The sequence below is a fragment of the Protopterus annectens genome, chromosome 1.part1, assembly GCF_019279795.1.
Source record: "Protopterus annectens isolate FY-2018-M chromosome 1.part1, PAN1.0, whole genome shotgun sequence".
Lineage (NCBI taxonomy): Eukaryota > Metazoa > Chordata > Ceratodontiformes > Protopteridae > Protopterus > Protopterus annectens.
Genome location: NC_056726.1, coordinates 1472436618 through 1472455064, shown reverse-complemented (window position 1 = coordinate 1472455064; position 18447 = coordinate 1472436618). Strand labels below are relative to the sequence as shown.

The window sequence follows — 18447 nt, the reverse complement described above, 5'->3', positions numbered from 1 at the left end:
TCCCATCTATCTGGAAAATCTCCCATATCATCCCTTTACATAAGGGTGGGAACTCCACTGACCTTTCCAACTTTTGACCAATTGCTTTACTCTCTCCCTTAGCAAAAATAATGGAAAAATGTATCCACCGACAACTACTCAAGCACCTTTTCAAAATAACTTACTAGCTAGCTGTCAGCATGGATTTCGGCCATTCCATAGTACTACCTCTGCCCTTTTATCCTTTTCTGACTGCATCAATAAAAATCGTAATAACAACACTCTATCGTCTGCTATTTTTATTGGCCTCTCAAAAGCTTTTGATATGGTTAACCATCAGCTTCTTATTAATCTACTTAAATCTCTCTCTCTTGATTCACTAGCACTAAAATGGTTCTATTCCTACCTGGAGAACCGCCAACAAGCTGTGCTATGGGATAACACACTTTCCACAAATCTTCCTGTCTCCCTAGGTGCCCCTCAAGGCTCTATTTTGGGCCCCCTCCTATTCTCAATTTTCATTAATGACCTCAACTTAACCATTCCTCAAGCTACTTACATACAATATGCAGATGATTCAACGTTAATATGCTCCGCTACTTCCTTAACTGAACTCCAATCCCTCATCCAAAAGGTACTGAACATTGTGGAAAACTGGTTCCTACAGTGCTGCCTACTCCTGAACCCAAAAAAAAAAAACAAATTACTGCTCTTTAACCCTACAAAAAAGTCCACACAAATAGACTTCACAGTGCTATCCAGTAATGGTACTGCTCTATCACCTGACCCAACTGCCAAACTCTTAGGAGTAACAATTGATAATAACCTCACCTTTGACACACACATAAACAACACAATAAAATCAGTGGACAGAAAGTTAGGCTCACTTTATAAGATTAAATCTTTCCTTACTCCTACAGCTAGAACTACTATTGCCCACACCCATCTTATCTCTACCCTTCTCTATGCCTCTTCAATTTATACCAATCTTTCCAAAAGTAACCTCAACAAACTTACAAACTCATACAACAACATTGCCAAATTTGCCACAAGTTCCCCAATTAGAACCCACCATTGTCATAATCTAAAACAACTGGGTTGGCTGGAATTCCGTAATCAACTTTTACCAGCTTACTATCACACAAAAGATCCTCCATCATCCTAGTAACACACCTATACTTACTAGCCTGGTTACCCCCTACATAAATCTATCTCCACCACGCTCAGCAAGAAATTGCAAGTATCTATACACAAGTCCCACAATAAAGCTGGGGACTCTCTGTTTTTCAACTCCATGGGGAAAACCTGGAACGTTCTCCCTAAAGAACTCTCATCTATGTCCTCTATACCACTCTTCAAGAAGCAACTCAAAGAATACTTTAAAAATAACTGGCTACGTCCATGCACTAACCCAGATTAATCGCTTCATCCTTCACACTTTGTCTGCTGATCTCACTACTGCGTTTGCTATGCACTCCTTCCTATTAACCTCTGAACGAATGTGTTTTGCTATCAGGTAACACGTTATGTACTAGACAGAGTATCATAGAAGGTACTATAGTAGTTTGTCCTTTCCTAGCATACTCTCTGTTGAATAGTATGCGTTTGTCTATACCTCTTGTTTATATTATTTCTCTGTTTGTCTTGTAACCTTTTGTTTGATTTGTTGATGTTTACCTATCATCTAAATAACTTGTATTCCCTTGCCTTAAATACATATTGTATCTATATGTCTAGTAACTGTAGTGGAGCTTTTCTCCCCGGGCCTGTACTGAAAATGGACATGTATTCAGTTGGACTAGCCCGGTCAACAAATGTAAAATAAATAAATAAATAAATACATTAGCTAGCAGAAATGACTGAATGTAAGCATTTTGTGAACCATTGGTTAAATACCATTATACAATGACCCCCCATTAATATTCAAAAACGTGCATGCTGATTGGCAGCATGCACGTTGTAAATCTGAGTTATAGTAATGGAAAAAGGTCCGGTCGCCCAGACTTTTTCCATTATTATAACTCTTTTTTTACAGCAATGGAGAATGCAAGATCTCCATTGCTTCACACTGTCTCGCTATGTTAAACGAGTTTAACATAGCGAGGCAGATTTTAAAAAAGCAATGGAGATTCTATGTTAAACTCCTTTAACATAGCGAGACAGTTTGTAAAAAGCAACGGAGTTCTTGCTTTCTCTGTTGCTTTTTTCAAAACTGTCTCGTTATGTTAAATGGGTTTAACATAGCGAGACAACTTTAAAAAAAGCAACAGAGATTCTCCGTTGCTTTTTTTAAAGCTGTCTCGCTATGTTAAACCCATTTAACATAGCGAAACAGTTTCTAAAAAACAACAGAGATCTTGCTTTCTCCGCTGCTTTTGCCCACAGCTCTGATGTACTGCGTAGTCATACGCATGCGCAGTACATCAGAACTGCCGCAGAATACCAGACAGCTGCAGAAGGGCAGTAAGGAGGCATTATACAATGCCATTATTTAAGAAAAGTAATTATTTTTCTTAAATGATGTCATTGTATAATAGCAATAACCCACTTCTGGGTGTGGGTAATGCTGGATTTACCCATGGTTGGCTTTGTTTGGCTACTTGGGCTTCGCCCTCGTGACCAAACCATACCAACTGTGGGTAAATCCAGCATTACCCACACCCAGGTGTGGGTTATTGCTATATTATGCTATTTGTTTCACTTGTTAATATTCTACTTTTCAGTAAATTTCTTTTTGTTATTTTCACTTGATTTCATAAACTGTTAATTATATGTTGAATTTGTTGCTATATTATTAATAAATTGTTAGCTTGCAAATGCTGTATTTCTTTGTTCACTGTTCATTGGTATTTTTTTCTTGTCTGCATTTGGCCTAGAAGATAACTGAAAAGGGCCATTACCAGCTGATTTATCTGGTCAACAAATAGCTAAATAACTGAATAAATGAATGTCAATTAGTTTTGGTGAAAAAAAATGCATTTACAGATTTATGTAGAGCCTTATTCAGTAAACTGTGTCCTTAGAAAATTTGATGGTCTGCTTTATTCAAACCTCAGGGTCAGTAAAACAAAATGGGCTGAATGAACTGGCTATAACTATGTCACTATAAATGCTTATGTATTGAAACTTGACTATCCCTTTCTCTTTTACAGGTGCAAAATTTCCGATTAAATGGACCGCACCTGAAGCAATCAATTTTGGCACCTTCACAATAAAATCAGATGTTTGGTCATTTGGAATTCTGATGACTGAACTTGTTACGTATGGAAGGATACCTTATCCAGGTACGTCTCTTTATTCAGGAGCCAAGCTGCAAAGTCTTTTGGAGTTCAGAAGCTCTGTGTTGATCATTTCAGGGTTTGCCTCCACTTTTGTCTTGGAGAAGCAAAATGCTTCTGGATCTCACAAATCCTGTCCTTGGTGTCTATGTTATCGTTTATTGACATTTGATTACTGGGGTAGAGCATTCATCTCTACAGATCTTTTTAGACTTCAGCTTGGGGAGTACTTATTTATTTATTTATTTTATTTTACATTTGTTGACTGGGATAGTCCGACTGGATATATGTCCATTTTCAGCAGAGGCCCGGGAAGAAAAGCTTCACATACCAAAAAAGAGACAGTACATACATCACTGAGTGATAAACTCAGGCAGACAATGTTTAGAAAAATATAGACAAAGAATACAGGCAGATATCAATATACACAATGTGCAGACTTACATCTGATTGGCAAAGAAGTATCAGAAAATGTGAACATAGAATACAGTCAGCTCTCATAATTCACAATGCTTAGATATTCATATGCTACGAGACATAGATACTTGGCTAAACAGCAGGTTGGGTAGCAGGACATGTATTAGTGAAGTTGTTAGTCAGGTTTAGAACAAGAGCACAGCCAATGAGATGTGAGGTATTTTTTGAGTTTTCTTTTAAATAGGGGTAGTGAGGTTTCCTTGGTAATGGTAGTAGGGAGTAGATTCCAGATTTTACCCGTTGAGTTGGCAAATATAGCATCGTCTGCAGAGTTGTTGGATTTTTGGGTCAGTATCATTAGTTTATCAGTTGAGCGTAATGGCCTGGGGCACTATGAGGGGTGAGAATAATTTTGAGGGTAGGGGTGTTATCAGGTTGATGGAGTATTTTATGCGCTACTATAAGCTGGTTGAACTGTAGAAGGGTAGGATACTCTAGCCATCCCAGTGCTTTGAGGTTCTGGCAATGGTGGGTCCTAAAAGCCATGCCAGTAGTGAATCTGGCTATATGATTGTAACATCCTGATAATTTGTTGAGATCAGTTTTGGATAGGTTGGTGAGTACAGGGAGGCATACATAAGGGTAGAGAGGAGGTGTGATCTTGCAATAGCTACCCTAGCAAGGGGGGTGAGGAAAGGTTTGGCTCTGTACAGGGAGCCACATTTTTTGTTGACGGACTTAATAGTCTGATTGACATGTTTATCAAATTTAAGGCTGTTGTCTATTATTACTCCTAGAAGCTTTGTATGGTCATCAGGGGAGATAATGGTGTCATTGCTAGATTTGATGTTGAAGGAAGGAGAAATTCTACGGTTAGGGGAGAAAAGTAGTAGCTTGGTTTTGTTAGGATTTAGAAGCAGGCAACAATTAGCTAGCCATGTTTCTACTGTGCTGAAAGTGGTCTGGGTGAGGGTTAGAATTTGTGTAGGAGAGGAGGCGGAGCATATTAGCTTTGAGTCATCTGCATATTGGATGCAGGTGGCTCCTGGGATGGTGGTGTGCAGATTGTTGATAAAGATAGAGAAAAGAAGGGGACCTAGTATGGACCCTTGTGGGACACCTAGTGTTAGAGGAAGTTGGGTTGACAGTTTGCTCTGCCATAAGACAGCCTGCTGTCTACCGTTTAGGTAGGAGTGAAACCATTGTATTGCGTGTTGGTCTAAACCGATGGTTTGTAGGGTATTGAGCAGTAGCTGATGGTTGACCATATAGAAAGATTTTGAGAGATCTAGGAAGAGTGCTGAAGATAGTTTGTTGTTGTTACAATGAAGATTGATGACATTAGAGAAAGATAGAAGAGCCGTGGTGGTACTGTGGAATGGCCTAAAGCTGTGCTGAGAGTCGGCGAGCTTTCCGTTTTGAATTAGAAAGTGCATGATTTGTTTGTCTATACATCTTTCCATGATTTTAGCTAGTGGTAAAAAAATGGCTATAGATCTGAAGTTAGATAATTCTGTGGAACTTCCTCCTTTATGGAGAGGTATAACGTGATATTTTCCATATTGCTGGGATGGATCCTTCTGAGATGGATCTGTTGATTAGAATAGAAATGGGAAGAGCTATGGCATCAGCTGCTTTTTGAAGATATTCAGCTGGGAGGTGGTCGGCAGCTAGTGTAGTAGGTTTTAACTTTTTGAGTAAGGTCCTGATCAGGTTGGTAGGTGCAGTTTGAAAGGTAAAGATGGCTTGGGTGCTGGGTGGATCAGGGCTACATGTGCCAGAGCTGGTGTTTGTGCCCAATGGAGTGAGATGGGTAGCTAGAGACTGGATAGTTTCAGTAAAGATGGAGTTGAAGCTGTTTGCAATTTCTACAGGGGATTTATCAAGGGCAGCTGATGAGGTAGGAGTGGCGGAAAGGCCTGGGTGGAGAAGATTGTTCATAACAGCCCAGAACTTTTGAGGTTTTAGCTGATATTTTTGTTGTAGGAGTGTGTAGTGATTTTTTTTGTCTAGAATGACAGATTTTTTGGCCTGGTTCCTTAGCTCCCAGTATCATACTTGGTCCATAGGGGCTTTGGTAACATGCCACCTGGCCCAGGTGTTGTTTCTTAGTTTAATTTTGTTTTTTTGTTTCTTTAGATAGTCACGGTGCAAATGTGACTTTTACACAGATGGTATGGGTAGGAGCATGGTGGTTAAAGATAGCCAGAAATCTGGTACTGAAGTACTCAACTGCTTCTTGTAATGGGAGTCATTTCAAGACATTCCAATTATGTGCTTTGAGTTGTTTTTGGAAGTTGTCAATGTTAAAGTTCCTGACGTTTCTTATAGTTTTGTAGGTGGGCTGGTTGGGAATGTCAGCTTTGAGCCTAATAATATAGGTAAGGCAGTGATCGCTTAGCTCATCAGGTAATTTACCTGACTTGTACTTTTGGGGGTGGCTGTTAATAAGTATCCAATCGAGGATACTTTCTTTGACTCTATTTTTGCTAAATCTGGTGGGGGTGGCAATGATCTAAGTAAACCCATGGAGGTTTAAATGGGTGGAGGGAGTTTCAGAGGAACAGGTGTTCCAATCAATGTTAAAGTCCCCCAAGACAATGGTTTCCTGGGGATAGTTAGAAGCTAGCGAATGTAAGATATCTTCTAGAGTATTATCATTCTTGCTGGTATATACTTGTTGGTCTAGTTCTCCAAATATTTAATTACTAGTGATGCAGGACATCATCACATATAACAGATGTGTTTTCTAGTACATATCTATGGATGCGTGGAGTTTTCAAGGTTATGGATTACAGCCAGTGATTGTTCTTTGGTACATATCCATGGATTTGTGGAGTTTTCAAGGTCAAGGTTTGCATCCAGTGATGGAGTCTGCTGATATGATCTGTTCCTCTCCTAGTACTTTTGTCACTGACCCACACCTCTGTCTCATGCATATGTTCGAAAATATGATATGCCTTTTTCTTTACAAAATGGTTGTAGTACCTTCCTATATCCAGATTAACACTGTGTCTTCCTCCTTTTCAGAATATGAAATTTGATCTGCTCTAATATGTGAGGTCATGCAAAGAAATTAATATTAACATGACACAAGCATGCTGTCATCAAGCCAGGCTTTCCATGCTTTAAAGTTCACCTTTCGAAAGGAATTAGATGCCAAATACTCAACCATACCATTACAAACTTTGAAGTCTTTATGACTTTTGCATAATAACTCGGAATCTTGCATTTAGAGAGAAAACAAATGACTCATTAATTCTTCATATTTTTGTCTAGAAAATAGGATGTGTTTTTTTTAAGGTGCTACCAGGCTATAACTCATTCCAAACCTTTTGGCCCCAGCACATGGGCCAAAGCTCCAAAGGCAGTGGTGTCTCCATATTCATAAAATATATGCACACCTCCAGACTAGTAGCCCAGCATAATGCATCTGAGATACTTTGGATAGAAATAACATTGGATAAGACGGTGATTCAGGTCGTAGCCTGCTAAAGGTCCCCAACCATGTCCCAGGACTCTGACTCCACATTCCTAAGCACCCTGGAAACTATTAGGGTCCACCCCAACACTCTCATACTAGGTGACTTCAGCTACCCCTCCATCAACTGGGAAAACTACTTATGCACCAATACACTTGCCCAATGCTTCCTGGAATTCATCATTTCCAATGCCCTGGACCAACTCATTCTTACCCCCACTAGAGAAAGCAACATCCTTGACCTGGTTATGACAAACATGGGCAACCATTGCCCTACACCAATAGTCAATTCCTCCCTGGTTAGATCTGACCGCAAACTAATCACCATGGAAATCCACATCTCACCCACACTACCTGCAAAGGTAACCACCATGAAAAACTACTCCAAAGCTGACTTTGAGCTCCTAAAAACAGAGGTGGCAAACTTCACGGCACCCATGTCAATGTAAAATAGATGCATGACTGCCGAATCATACACCAATGCACTGTACGAACACATACAAAAATGCATGGAATTAGCCATACCCAACAGAACCAAGACACTCTCCTCCAAAAAAAGGAAGCCAATCTGGTGGTCCCATGCCATTAATAAACTCTACAACAGAAGGAAGAAACTGTTGCAGAAAAATGTGAAGTCCCAAGACTGGAAAACTCCCTTATTAGCCTCAACAAAAGGTTGAGATTCCTCATCAAAACCTCTAAAGCCAGCTATGAACACAGAACTGTGGCAGACACTAAAAAAAACACAAAGCCTTCTATATTTATATCAAGAATCTCCACGGCAATGCCCTGGTTTGCTCTGAGTTACTGCACAATGGTACCTCCTATAGTGGGCCAACAGATATTCCCAACATACTGGCTGACAGATTCAGTGCCAGAATTGCCCCTCTCTCCCCCCTAAAGGACCAATCACAATACTGAAGGAATGCCAGGCACCCAGCATTGGTGTAGCATGGGTTAAAACTGTATTGTCCAAAGCCAAGAATACAGCTTCCATGGGACCCTAAAATATCCCTGGATGTGTTCTACATGAACTACAAAGTGAACTGGCACCACATCTGTATGCCCTGTTCAATCACAGCCTCACCACAGGCTTTGTTCCTGCCAAGTGGTGCACTGCTACAGTCATCCCTCTCCATAAAGGGGGAGCAACTACAGATCCTGGGAATTATCACCCCATTAGCCTGATAAGTCTGATATGTAAGGCTATGGAACGCATCATCATGGACCTAATTAACAAGGATATATGAAATCTCCAAACTCTAGATCCCACACAATTTTGTTTTGTGAAAGTTAGGTCATGCCTGCTCAACCTAGCTGACTTTGAGACAGTCACCAGAGCTGTGGATGAGGGCAAGGCAGTTCATACAGCCTAGCTTGATTTGGCCAAGGCCATTGATACCATTCCCCACTCAGGAATTATTGATAAACTCACCCAACTAGGCATCAACCCCTATATCACTAGGTGGGTTGCAAATTGACTCACAGATATAGCCCACAGTGTGAAAGTAGCAGACTCAAAGTCAAACTGCCAACCAGTCACGAATGGAGGCCCACGAGGATCAGTCCTGCGTCGTCTCCTGTTTGGCATCTACTTCTCAGAAGTCCAGGCCAACACAGAGGGACACTGGCTGACCATGTTCACAGACGACTGCAAGCTGGGAGCCATTATTAACTCCCCAAGTGATGTAGACATCCTACAGAAAGGCCTCACTGAGCCAATGACTGGTGTCGAAACCATGGCCTTAAGCTTAATGCCAAAAATGCATTGTCATCCCCTTTGGTAAAAACTCAGTTCTCACTAATTACCACATCGATGAGAGCCCACTGAACACTGAAGGCATTATAAGAGATCTGGAGACACAGGTTGACAGTAACTTCTCCTGTGAGCACCACATTGCCACTGTAGTCAGAAAGTCTCATTACCAAGGGTTTTACATCCAGGAAGAAAGAAGTCATCATCTCTCTCTACTCTTCCATCATTAGGCCAATCATCGAGTATAATGCTCCATTTGGCATGTAACTCACTAGACTATTGCAACAGTTGAAAAGCCACAAATGTACCTCACAAAGAGGTTTCTAGGCCTTAAACACATGTCCTACACAGACAGACTCAAAAAAACTCTAGCTATTCTCTGTCTCATACCGTCTATTACGAGGTAATCTCTGCTTGACTTACAAAGCCATGTCTGACCCAGATCTGTTAGAAATGCTACATCTAAAGAAATCCCAGTCCCTCCTCACCACATGCTCCAGAGACCTCAACCTCATTACTACAGTCAACAGAACATGCTGGAGGGACAGTTTCATAACCCAGAGACTGCCCATGCTCTGGAATAGACTTCCCATACAGGTCAAGCAGAGCACCTTACTGGCTTTCTTCAAGAGAAATCGTGATGAGTGGATGGGAAATAGAAAGTTCACCCCGGGGATCACTCCCGTGGCTCTACTTGATAGAGGCACTGGGAACTAACGCTGGGAGGCAGGATGCCAGGGCACTTCTATGGGCTAGGCTTGTAAAGGCTCCAAGGCCATTAGTCTAGTACACACCTATGAACTTATTAGAGCTCCAGTAGTGCTGCCGACTAAAAGACTGGCAGGCTCTGGGCAGCCCATGCTCCATGGTGTTGTGATCTGTAGGTACAACTGTATAGTGCTCTCCCTAGGTAACATCTGAGCTATGAGCCACAGCTACCTCCCTTTCACCACCATGGGTCACCTGGCAATGGCTGCTCACTCCTATGGCCTACACTCACACTAAGCCTTTTGGAATGCTAAACCTTACATTCCCAACAGCAAATACATTTTAGCTGGGCTCAGTCATACTACCACTGTCAATAAATGAAGATGTGTACCCATAGGAGTCAATCAAGCAAAAAATAAAGCAGTTGAAATTTATATCCTTACTACCCTGCTTTCATTCTGCGAATCTCAAGCCTTTGCTGAAAGGAAATTGGTTAAATCAAGAAAATTACCCTAGGCCCCAGAACCAGAGGAACGTTACATGCTCTAAGGCACTTGTTTGGAGTTTTTTTTTTAGTCTTATGATTCAGTGCTAATCTGAACAAAATTACTGGAAAGAAAAGAAATTCAAGGAAGAAATAAGTTTTGCCCAAAGTTTAATTTTCAAAGCTAACATGATACCTCCCAATATCCTGAGAATGCAACAGCTTGAAAATACAAAAAGCATATCTGCAAATGCAGGCTGCCTCCCTACCCTTTATGTTTATGTATAGTCTTATGCTGTTACATGCTGAAAGAACAAATGAAGACACACAGGTTTGATTGTGGAAAATGTCAAAGAATCACACCGTTCTCATCCTCCTTGTAAGCTAGATTAAGTGATCTTGTGTGCACATACTGTATGTGACTAGTTCTAGTTTCTGACTATGCTGGGTACCGGGCATTAGTTGGGGATGGGGTCCCTCTACTAAGCCTGTTTCAAACTTCCACTGTACAGAATAATTTACTGCCAAGCTCTATGCATATTTAAATAGTTCCATAGACACATCTTCCACCCTCAGAAATAAATACAACACCAAATTCAAAAATAAAGCCCTATGGGCAGTATAATAAAAGAAAAAAATACTCACTGCATGCAAAAATAAATGTAACGCTCGGAAAGCTAAAAACACTCTCGATAAACTAAAACAAGGAATATAATTAAATCAACCAAAGCTTGATATGAGGTAAAAATATAAAACCAGGTGATAGATAACCACAAAGTATTTTTTAACTGTGCAAGAAATCTCAAACAATGACTGGCACTACAGTGAGCTGATAACAAATGATATCACATACTTGGACAAGACAATATATTCAGTTCACTTGCCAACTAATTCAGATTGAACTTCATCCTACCAATCTTCCAGTATTCTCACATCAAATACCTGCATCTATAACCCCCTCAAATCTCTTAACAATTTTTGAAGTTAGTACCCAAAGCCAAGAACATAATGCCTATTGTGACTGGCTAACATAGTAGACTGCCTACTGGTTAGTCTAAAACCTGATATGTTGAACCCCCTACAAAGGCTATTCAATACTAATCTCAAAACAGGTTTTGTGCTGGATGCATGAAATACTGCAACAGACATTCCCTTGCATGAAGGTGGGACTTCAATGGGCCCAACATACTCATTATTGTAAGGACATCCTTTTTCATTGTACAGCTTATATCTAAAGGTATCGCATCCAGATCCAGGCATATAATTGTTCCCCTCTACTTGGCACTCATTAGGCCAATCACTGAGTGAGTATAGTGCCCCTTTTGGTATGTACTGTCCAAACACTTGTCACAAGTGGATGCCATCTAACCCTCAAACATTTAGGAATTATTCTAAAGCAAACCTTGTACTAATGACTTATACCATGTTAAAATTTCCATCCCCCAAAATGATGTGAATTCTGCTACCACTATGGAAATTGTTTAAAGAAAGCCTATGCCAACATGTTAACAGCCGCACTGAGGTAGCTGTACCCACAAGGAATAAGCAGAGAATCATCTCAGATAACAATCCACCCTGGTAGAATCCCAATATCAACAAGTCGTATAACAAAAGGAGGAAAAACAAGGGCAAAACTAGGAAGTGCAATACCCAGAAAGGTATGAAACCCCTCAAACTAGATAAGCAACTCAGAAATCTTATCAAGCCCACCAAAGTCAAATTTGAGGCAGAAATATCCTCAAAGACAAAGGATAACCACAAGGTCTTCATCAGCTTTGTTCACAACCTCAAAGGTAACATGATGGTGTCCTGAACAAATTGTAAATGGAACCACTTAAAAGGAATCAGAGGATATAGCAGACCTATTGGCTGATAAATTTAATGCCAGTTTCATCCATTCTTCCTCTCAATACCTCTCAGAAGACACTCTCGACTATAAATCCTCTTGCTATCACTACCAAACAAGTCTTTAATGCGCTCTTCAAGTCAAAGAATACTACCTCAATGGGCCCTGATGATATCATGGGATACCTCTTGGATATCATGAAACATGAGCTATCAAGCACTCCAAAATCAGTGTTCAACATTAGCCTACTAATTGGTTTCATGCTTAGTGAATGGAGGACTGCAGCAGTTAATCCTTAGCACAAGGTTTGGCCTTCTACTGACCTGGATAACTACAGACCATAAGTCTGACTGGCCTTGTATGTAAAGCCATGGAAAGAATTATCATAGATATTTTAAATAACGATGCAGGGAACCCGACTTCTTATTTACTTCTACAATGATTACAGATATCGAAATAAAATAGCACAGACACTGATAGCCATTTGCTGAACAATACAGTCTCGCAATGAAGACAGACTCAGCATGGTCAGTAATCTTCTCTGCCCATGAAATTCACATTCATTGAAATGGCATGAAAACCCACATTAAAAGAAAATGCATCTGACAGTGGAGGATTAAGTTTACCTTTGAACTGTTTTCAAACCATATGATCCTTGTACACATTTATAAGGCCAAACACACGTATATGTTCTTTGATTCACCTTCATGATAAATTATATTCTTGTGTAATACATCACCTTTCTTAGAATGGTGTTTTAAATTTGTAGATGTTCATCGTGCATACAGCTGCAGTCATAACAGATGGGTTCTCCTGCCGTCAGGTGGGTCCTCGGTCGGCCGAATTCCAAAGTCTAGGTCTGGCGTCGGTTGTCGTCGCTTCTTCCCTGACGTCAGTGTGACAGGGGTATAAAGGAACCAGCCGACTCCATTTTCTTCAGTCTTTCATGCCGCGCGGTGCCCGAAGCAGAAGCAGTTCGCAAGTGCCGGTCGGCCAGCTCCTGAGAGTACGAAAAATTGGAAACCGAAGTCTTCTTAAAAGCTAAGTACCCCGTTGGGGAAACTTTTCTTGCCTCAGACCGATGTCAGACAAAGTTAATAATTGTATTTCTTGTGGCAAGCAAATACCACATAAGGATTTCCATTCCCTCTGTATACCTTGTTTAGGCCCAGACCACCACGTCTCGGTCTGTCGCTTTTGTGCTACTTTCAACAAACGCACTATTAAGCGTCGGGCGGAGTTCGCCCAGCATTATTTTGGGAAAGCATTTAACTATACTATGTCGTCGGATACTCCGACTCCGGTTATGTCTAAAAAACGCAAAGACAAGGACCGACACACGAGGTCCGCGGCCTCTACCGACACCACGCCAAAGCTGACTACACGTAGTCCGGTCCTCAGCGAGGCGCCTACGCAGCCCCTGACTACCGACGACACTTCTTTGGCGGTGTCTCCTGTGCCCGAGGTCGCAGGCTCCTCGGCCCACACCCCGACTACAGATACCGAAGCCACTCTTGGTGTTGAAACTCAGAATGTGGACAGGTCCACCTCCACTCAAGGTGTCTACAGACCTTCCTCTTCTTTCTCCATCAAGGCTTTCACAAAGTCTAAAGCAACCTTGCACTCTAAGAGACCAGCTACACAGGGCCCATCTCCAGGCCCCATGCCTAAGAAACAGATGCTTAAAATGGCTGAGGATTTAATTACTCTTATCAGAGGTTCTCAGCCCCCACCGGACAAAAGGCCCAGAGTGGAGGAAGATTCCCCCTCCTCTGATCAGGGCTCCATTATTTCAGAGCACTCTGATGATCAGGAACATTCTTACTCCCCTTTTGAAGACTCTGATGCGGAGGAGTCCATCCCTTCTGTCTCCCCCCCAGAGGATTACTCATTTGGGGAAACTTTGCATACCTTAAGGGAACACTTTCACTGGGAAGGCCAAGATTATTCTGATTCCAAGAAAAGGCTCAGGGAATTTCTCTTGCTACCTCAGCACAGGCCTCTGGCTATACCTCCTGTCTTGGACATCCTAGATGATGTTTACTTGGAGGCCTGCCTTAACCCGGACTCTCTACCTCCAGCTCCAGTTAAGCCTGGCAGGTACTATAGGGTTCCTGACTCACACCAATTTCTATACAAGAGCCATGCTGCTGACCCAGAAATTATCTCACAGGGCCCCAAGGGAGTTAAGGCCTCCATTGCTAAAAATCCATTACCTTCCGAGAGAGACTCCAGATCCTTAGAAAGGTGGGGAAAAAAGGTATATACCTCGGCTACTTTATCCATGAGGGCCTTAAACTGTCAGTTTCATATGCTAAAATACCAGCAGTTTTTGTTATCACAATTGAAAAGTAAAATGTCACAACCTGAACAACCAGACTTGAAGGAGTTGCAGGATTTGATGCATAGTGCAGAACAAGTGGGTAAACATACTTTGCAATGTGGTTTTGATGCTCTAGAGGCCTCATGTAGAGCTGCTGTTACAGGATCGGTCATACGTAGACATGCCTGGCTCAAGGAACAAGCCTTACCTGATCATGTCAAAGCTAAATTACTAGACGCCCCTCTTCAAAAGGATGTATTATTTGGTGCTAATGCTGAGGAGGTATTAAGGAAAATGGAGGAAAAGGCCAAATCAATGCAAACTGTGAAAGAATTTCTACAGGTACAACCCCCACGCTTTAGTAGAAATTGGCCTTCCAAAAACTGGTCCTTTCCTGCTACGGACAGAGCCCAAAGAGGCAGATACAGGCGCCCGAGGGGCAGAGGACAATCCCAAGGATCGTTTAGAGGCAGACAGTGGCAAGCTCCTACACAAAGAGGTGGTGAGGATAACTCACAATCTTTCAGAAAGCAAACCCAATGACTTTCCCCTTTGCATGCCAACCAGGTCTCAAATGGCAGCCCCCTTAGGAGGAAAGCTGGCATTATTTTCAAAAAATTGGCATATTGTCACCAAGGACAAATGGATCCTGGACATTATAAACAGAGGCTACAAATTCCATTTTCACACCCTTCCAAAAATGAGAGGCATGCCAAACCTGCCACAAAATCAATGGGCAGAGGCACAAAGGCAAATTACAGATCTCATAGACATGAAAGCTATTCAAGAGGTACCTATGCACGAACAAGGTCAAGGTTTTTATTCCAGGCTATTTCTGGTGCCAAGGAAGGGAAAAGATTGGAGACCTGTTTTGGACCTATCCATCCTAAACACATTTCTACTAGTACCAAAATTCAAGATGCTCACCCTACAGCAACTTCTTCCCATGCTGGGCAAGGAGTCTTGGCTGGTAACATTGGACCTCAAGGAGGCATACCTGCATGTCCCAATCAGACAAAATTGCAGAAGGTACCTCAGATTTCTTGCAGGTTCAACCCATTATCAATTCTCTGCATTGCCCTTTGGCTTATCTACTGCGCCCAGAGTATTCACGAAATGCCTGGCATCAGTAATTGCCTACTGCAGACTTCAAGGGATACAAATATGCCCCTATTTGGATGACTGCCTGATCCAAGCGGACAGCAAGCTCATTCTTCTGAAACATCTGGCTTATGTAATAATGTTGTTGAACTCTCTGGGATACACAGTCAGCAAAAAGAAATCAAAGCTAATACCCTCTCGGAAGATAATTTTCCTGGGTGCCAATTTGGACACAAACACCCAGATGGCCTACCTCACGCCAGAGAAGCAGGGGCAACTAATTCAATACTTCAGAACACTAGCAAATTGCACCAGGCTGACTGCAAGGAAAATCCTGCAGGCTCTGGGATTCATGGCATCTTGCATTTTGCTAATCCCATGTGCAAAGCTGCATATGAGGAAACTACAATGGTACCTGAAAAACATATGGTCTCAACACAGCCACAGTTTGGAAACAATAATACCACTAATTCCATGTCTTCAAAAGGAATTTCTGTGGTGGGCTCAAGCATGCCAAACAAACACAGGTCTCCCATTCAGCAAGCCTCAAGCAAATCAAGTCATCACAACAGACGCCTCAGACTACGCCTGGGGGGCGCACATGACAGATCGGTGCATTCAGGGCAAATGGTCCCAAAAGGAAAAGCACCTTCACATCAATCAAAAAGAAATGCTAGCAGTAATAAATGCTATTACAGCTTTCAAAGACCTTCTGCAACCAGGTCAACTATTGATAAGGACAGACAACACCACAGTAATGTGGTACATAAACAAACAGGGAGGAACACATTCTTACCCCCTATGCAGACTGGCCATGTCACTTTGGAATATGGCCTTGGACTTACAAATGGAACTACAAGCACAGTACTTGCCAGGCAAGGAAAACACACTAGCAGACAACCTAAGCAGGAATATGACAGATCCACACGAATGGAAATTGCATCCAAAAGTTTTTACAGAGATAATCCAAGAATGGGGAAGGCCAGACATAGATCTCTTTGCCTCCCACAAAAATCATCAATTGACAAAATTCTGCTCAAGGACCTTCCATCCAAAAGCCTGGAGAGTGGATGCTCTCTCTTTCAGTTGGACATCAATGACAGTTTATGCCTTCCCACCTCTTCCTCTGCTGCCCAAAGTTCTATTGAAGACCAGAGCAGACAGACCAAAGATGATTCTCATTGCTCCAGACTGGCCAAGGCAACACTGGTACCCACTCCTGAGGAGCCTGACACATTCACCACCATGGACCCTGCCTCTAATGCCTCTTCTTCTGACTCAGCACAGCTTCAAAACTCTTCACAGCCAGCTAAAGACACTCAATCTGGCCGCATGGAAGATTTCTTAGCATCACAACAGGCTCTACTCTCCAAGGAGGTGCAGGATGTCATTTTGGAGGCCAGAAGACCATCAACTAGAAAATCTTACTCCGCAAAATGGAAATGTTTTTGTGTCTGGAATGAGAAAAAGGGCCAGGACCCTGGAAAACTGAATTTACCTCAAATACTACAATATTTGGCTGAACTGCTAAGCAGTGGACTTTCTTTCTCCTCCATCAAAATCCATGCCTCAGCCATTTCTGCAGAATACAACACTGATCCTCCTTTATTCTCTCACCCTCTCTTAAGACAGTTCCTCAGAGGGGCTAAGAATTTAATACCTCCAAGGAAACAACCAATACCTGCTTGGGATCTTAATTACATTCTGGAAAAACTAACCTTGCCTCCCTTTGAGCCAGCTGCCTCATCAGATTTGCAGTATTTGTCCTGGAAAACAGCTTTCCTTCTGGCTATCACCTCAGCTCATAGAGTTTCAGAACTACAGGCTCTCATGGCTGTACAGCCTTTTTTCATCTTCTATCAGGACAGAGTTTCCTTACGAACCAACCCGTCCTTTATGCCTAAAGTGGTATCCAGGGTAGCTTTAAATCAGGCCATACATTTACCTACCTTTTATCCTAATCCTCAAAACAAAGGTGAGAGATTACTGCATTCCTTGGACATCCACAGACAACTGCGTTACTATTTGGACAGAACAAAGCCTTTCAGAAAATCAGAACAGCTCTTTGTGGCCTATGCGGTAGGAGCTCAAGGAAAGCCAATTTCCAAACAGACAATCTCAAAATGGATAGCCCACTGCATACGTTTTTGCTATTCCTTTCATGGCAAAACTGTGCCTACAGGCATTAGAACTCATTCCACCATGGCCACAGCCACCTCTGCAGCCTTCCTCAGAGGAGTTCCTACCAAGGATATTTTGGAAGCAGCTACTTGGAGTTCTGTGCATACCTTCTCCAAGCACTAGAACCTACCATTATACTCCAAATCTAGAGCAGGCTTTGCCACTGCAGTCTTGCAGGGCATTTTGGCTCCTCCTAGTTCCACCTAGTGCCTACCACCCCTTTCTTAGCTTTGGGATTCTACCCATCTGTTATGACTGCAGCTGTATGCACAATGAACATAGTACAGTTTTGTACCTACCATAAATGTAGATGTTCGAGTGCTAATACAGCTGCAGTCCAGGTTTCCCTCCCTCCTTCCCCTCTTGGGGCAGGCCTATAGGCTAACATATCCTCATACTACTTGATTGGGGTATTCATTTATGATGTATTTGCTTGCAACTACTGTATTTTGATTATTTTGCACTGCATTATTACACAAATTTATGTATTGCCTTCCTTCTGGGGGCACCTGATATCTGGGGCAAGAAAAACTGAAGAAAATGGCGTCGGCTGGTTCCTTTATACCCCTGTTGCACTGACGTCAGGGAAGAAGCGACGACAACCGATGCTGGACCTAGACTTTGGAATTCGGCCGACCGAGGACCCGCCTGACGGTTGGAGAACCCATCTGTTATGACTGCAGCTGTATTAGCACTCGAACATCTACATTTATGGTAGGTACAAAACTGTACTTTATGAACATTCTTCTAGAAAACAATGAAACAAAATGTACGAAACAATAATGATAAAACTACCCATTTCAGAAAATTTCAACCATAAAATGCCACTCAAACTTCTATCATTCCAATCCACCAATATTACTCAAAACGCACAATCTTTGTAGAAGTAAAAG

At 42.0% G+C, this 18447-nt stretch overlaps 1 protein-coding gene across 1 annotated transcript in view; it reads left to right on the top strand.

The window, feature by feature from the left end:
• The window catches only part of LCK (LCK proto-oncogene, Src family tyrosine kinase), a 1055366-nt gene that overhangs the window by 987210 nt on the left and 49709 nt on the right, over window positions 1–18447 (top strand). Inside the window, exon 12 of the mRNA XM_044082478.1 lies at window positions 3132–3263. Coding sequence (XP_043938413.1) covers window positions 3132–3263 — 132 coding nt within the window. The remainder of the gene's footprint in view (window positions 1–3131; window positions 3264–18447) is intronic.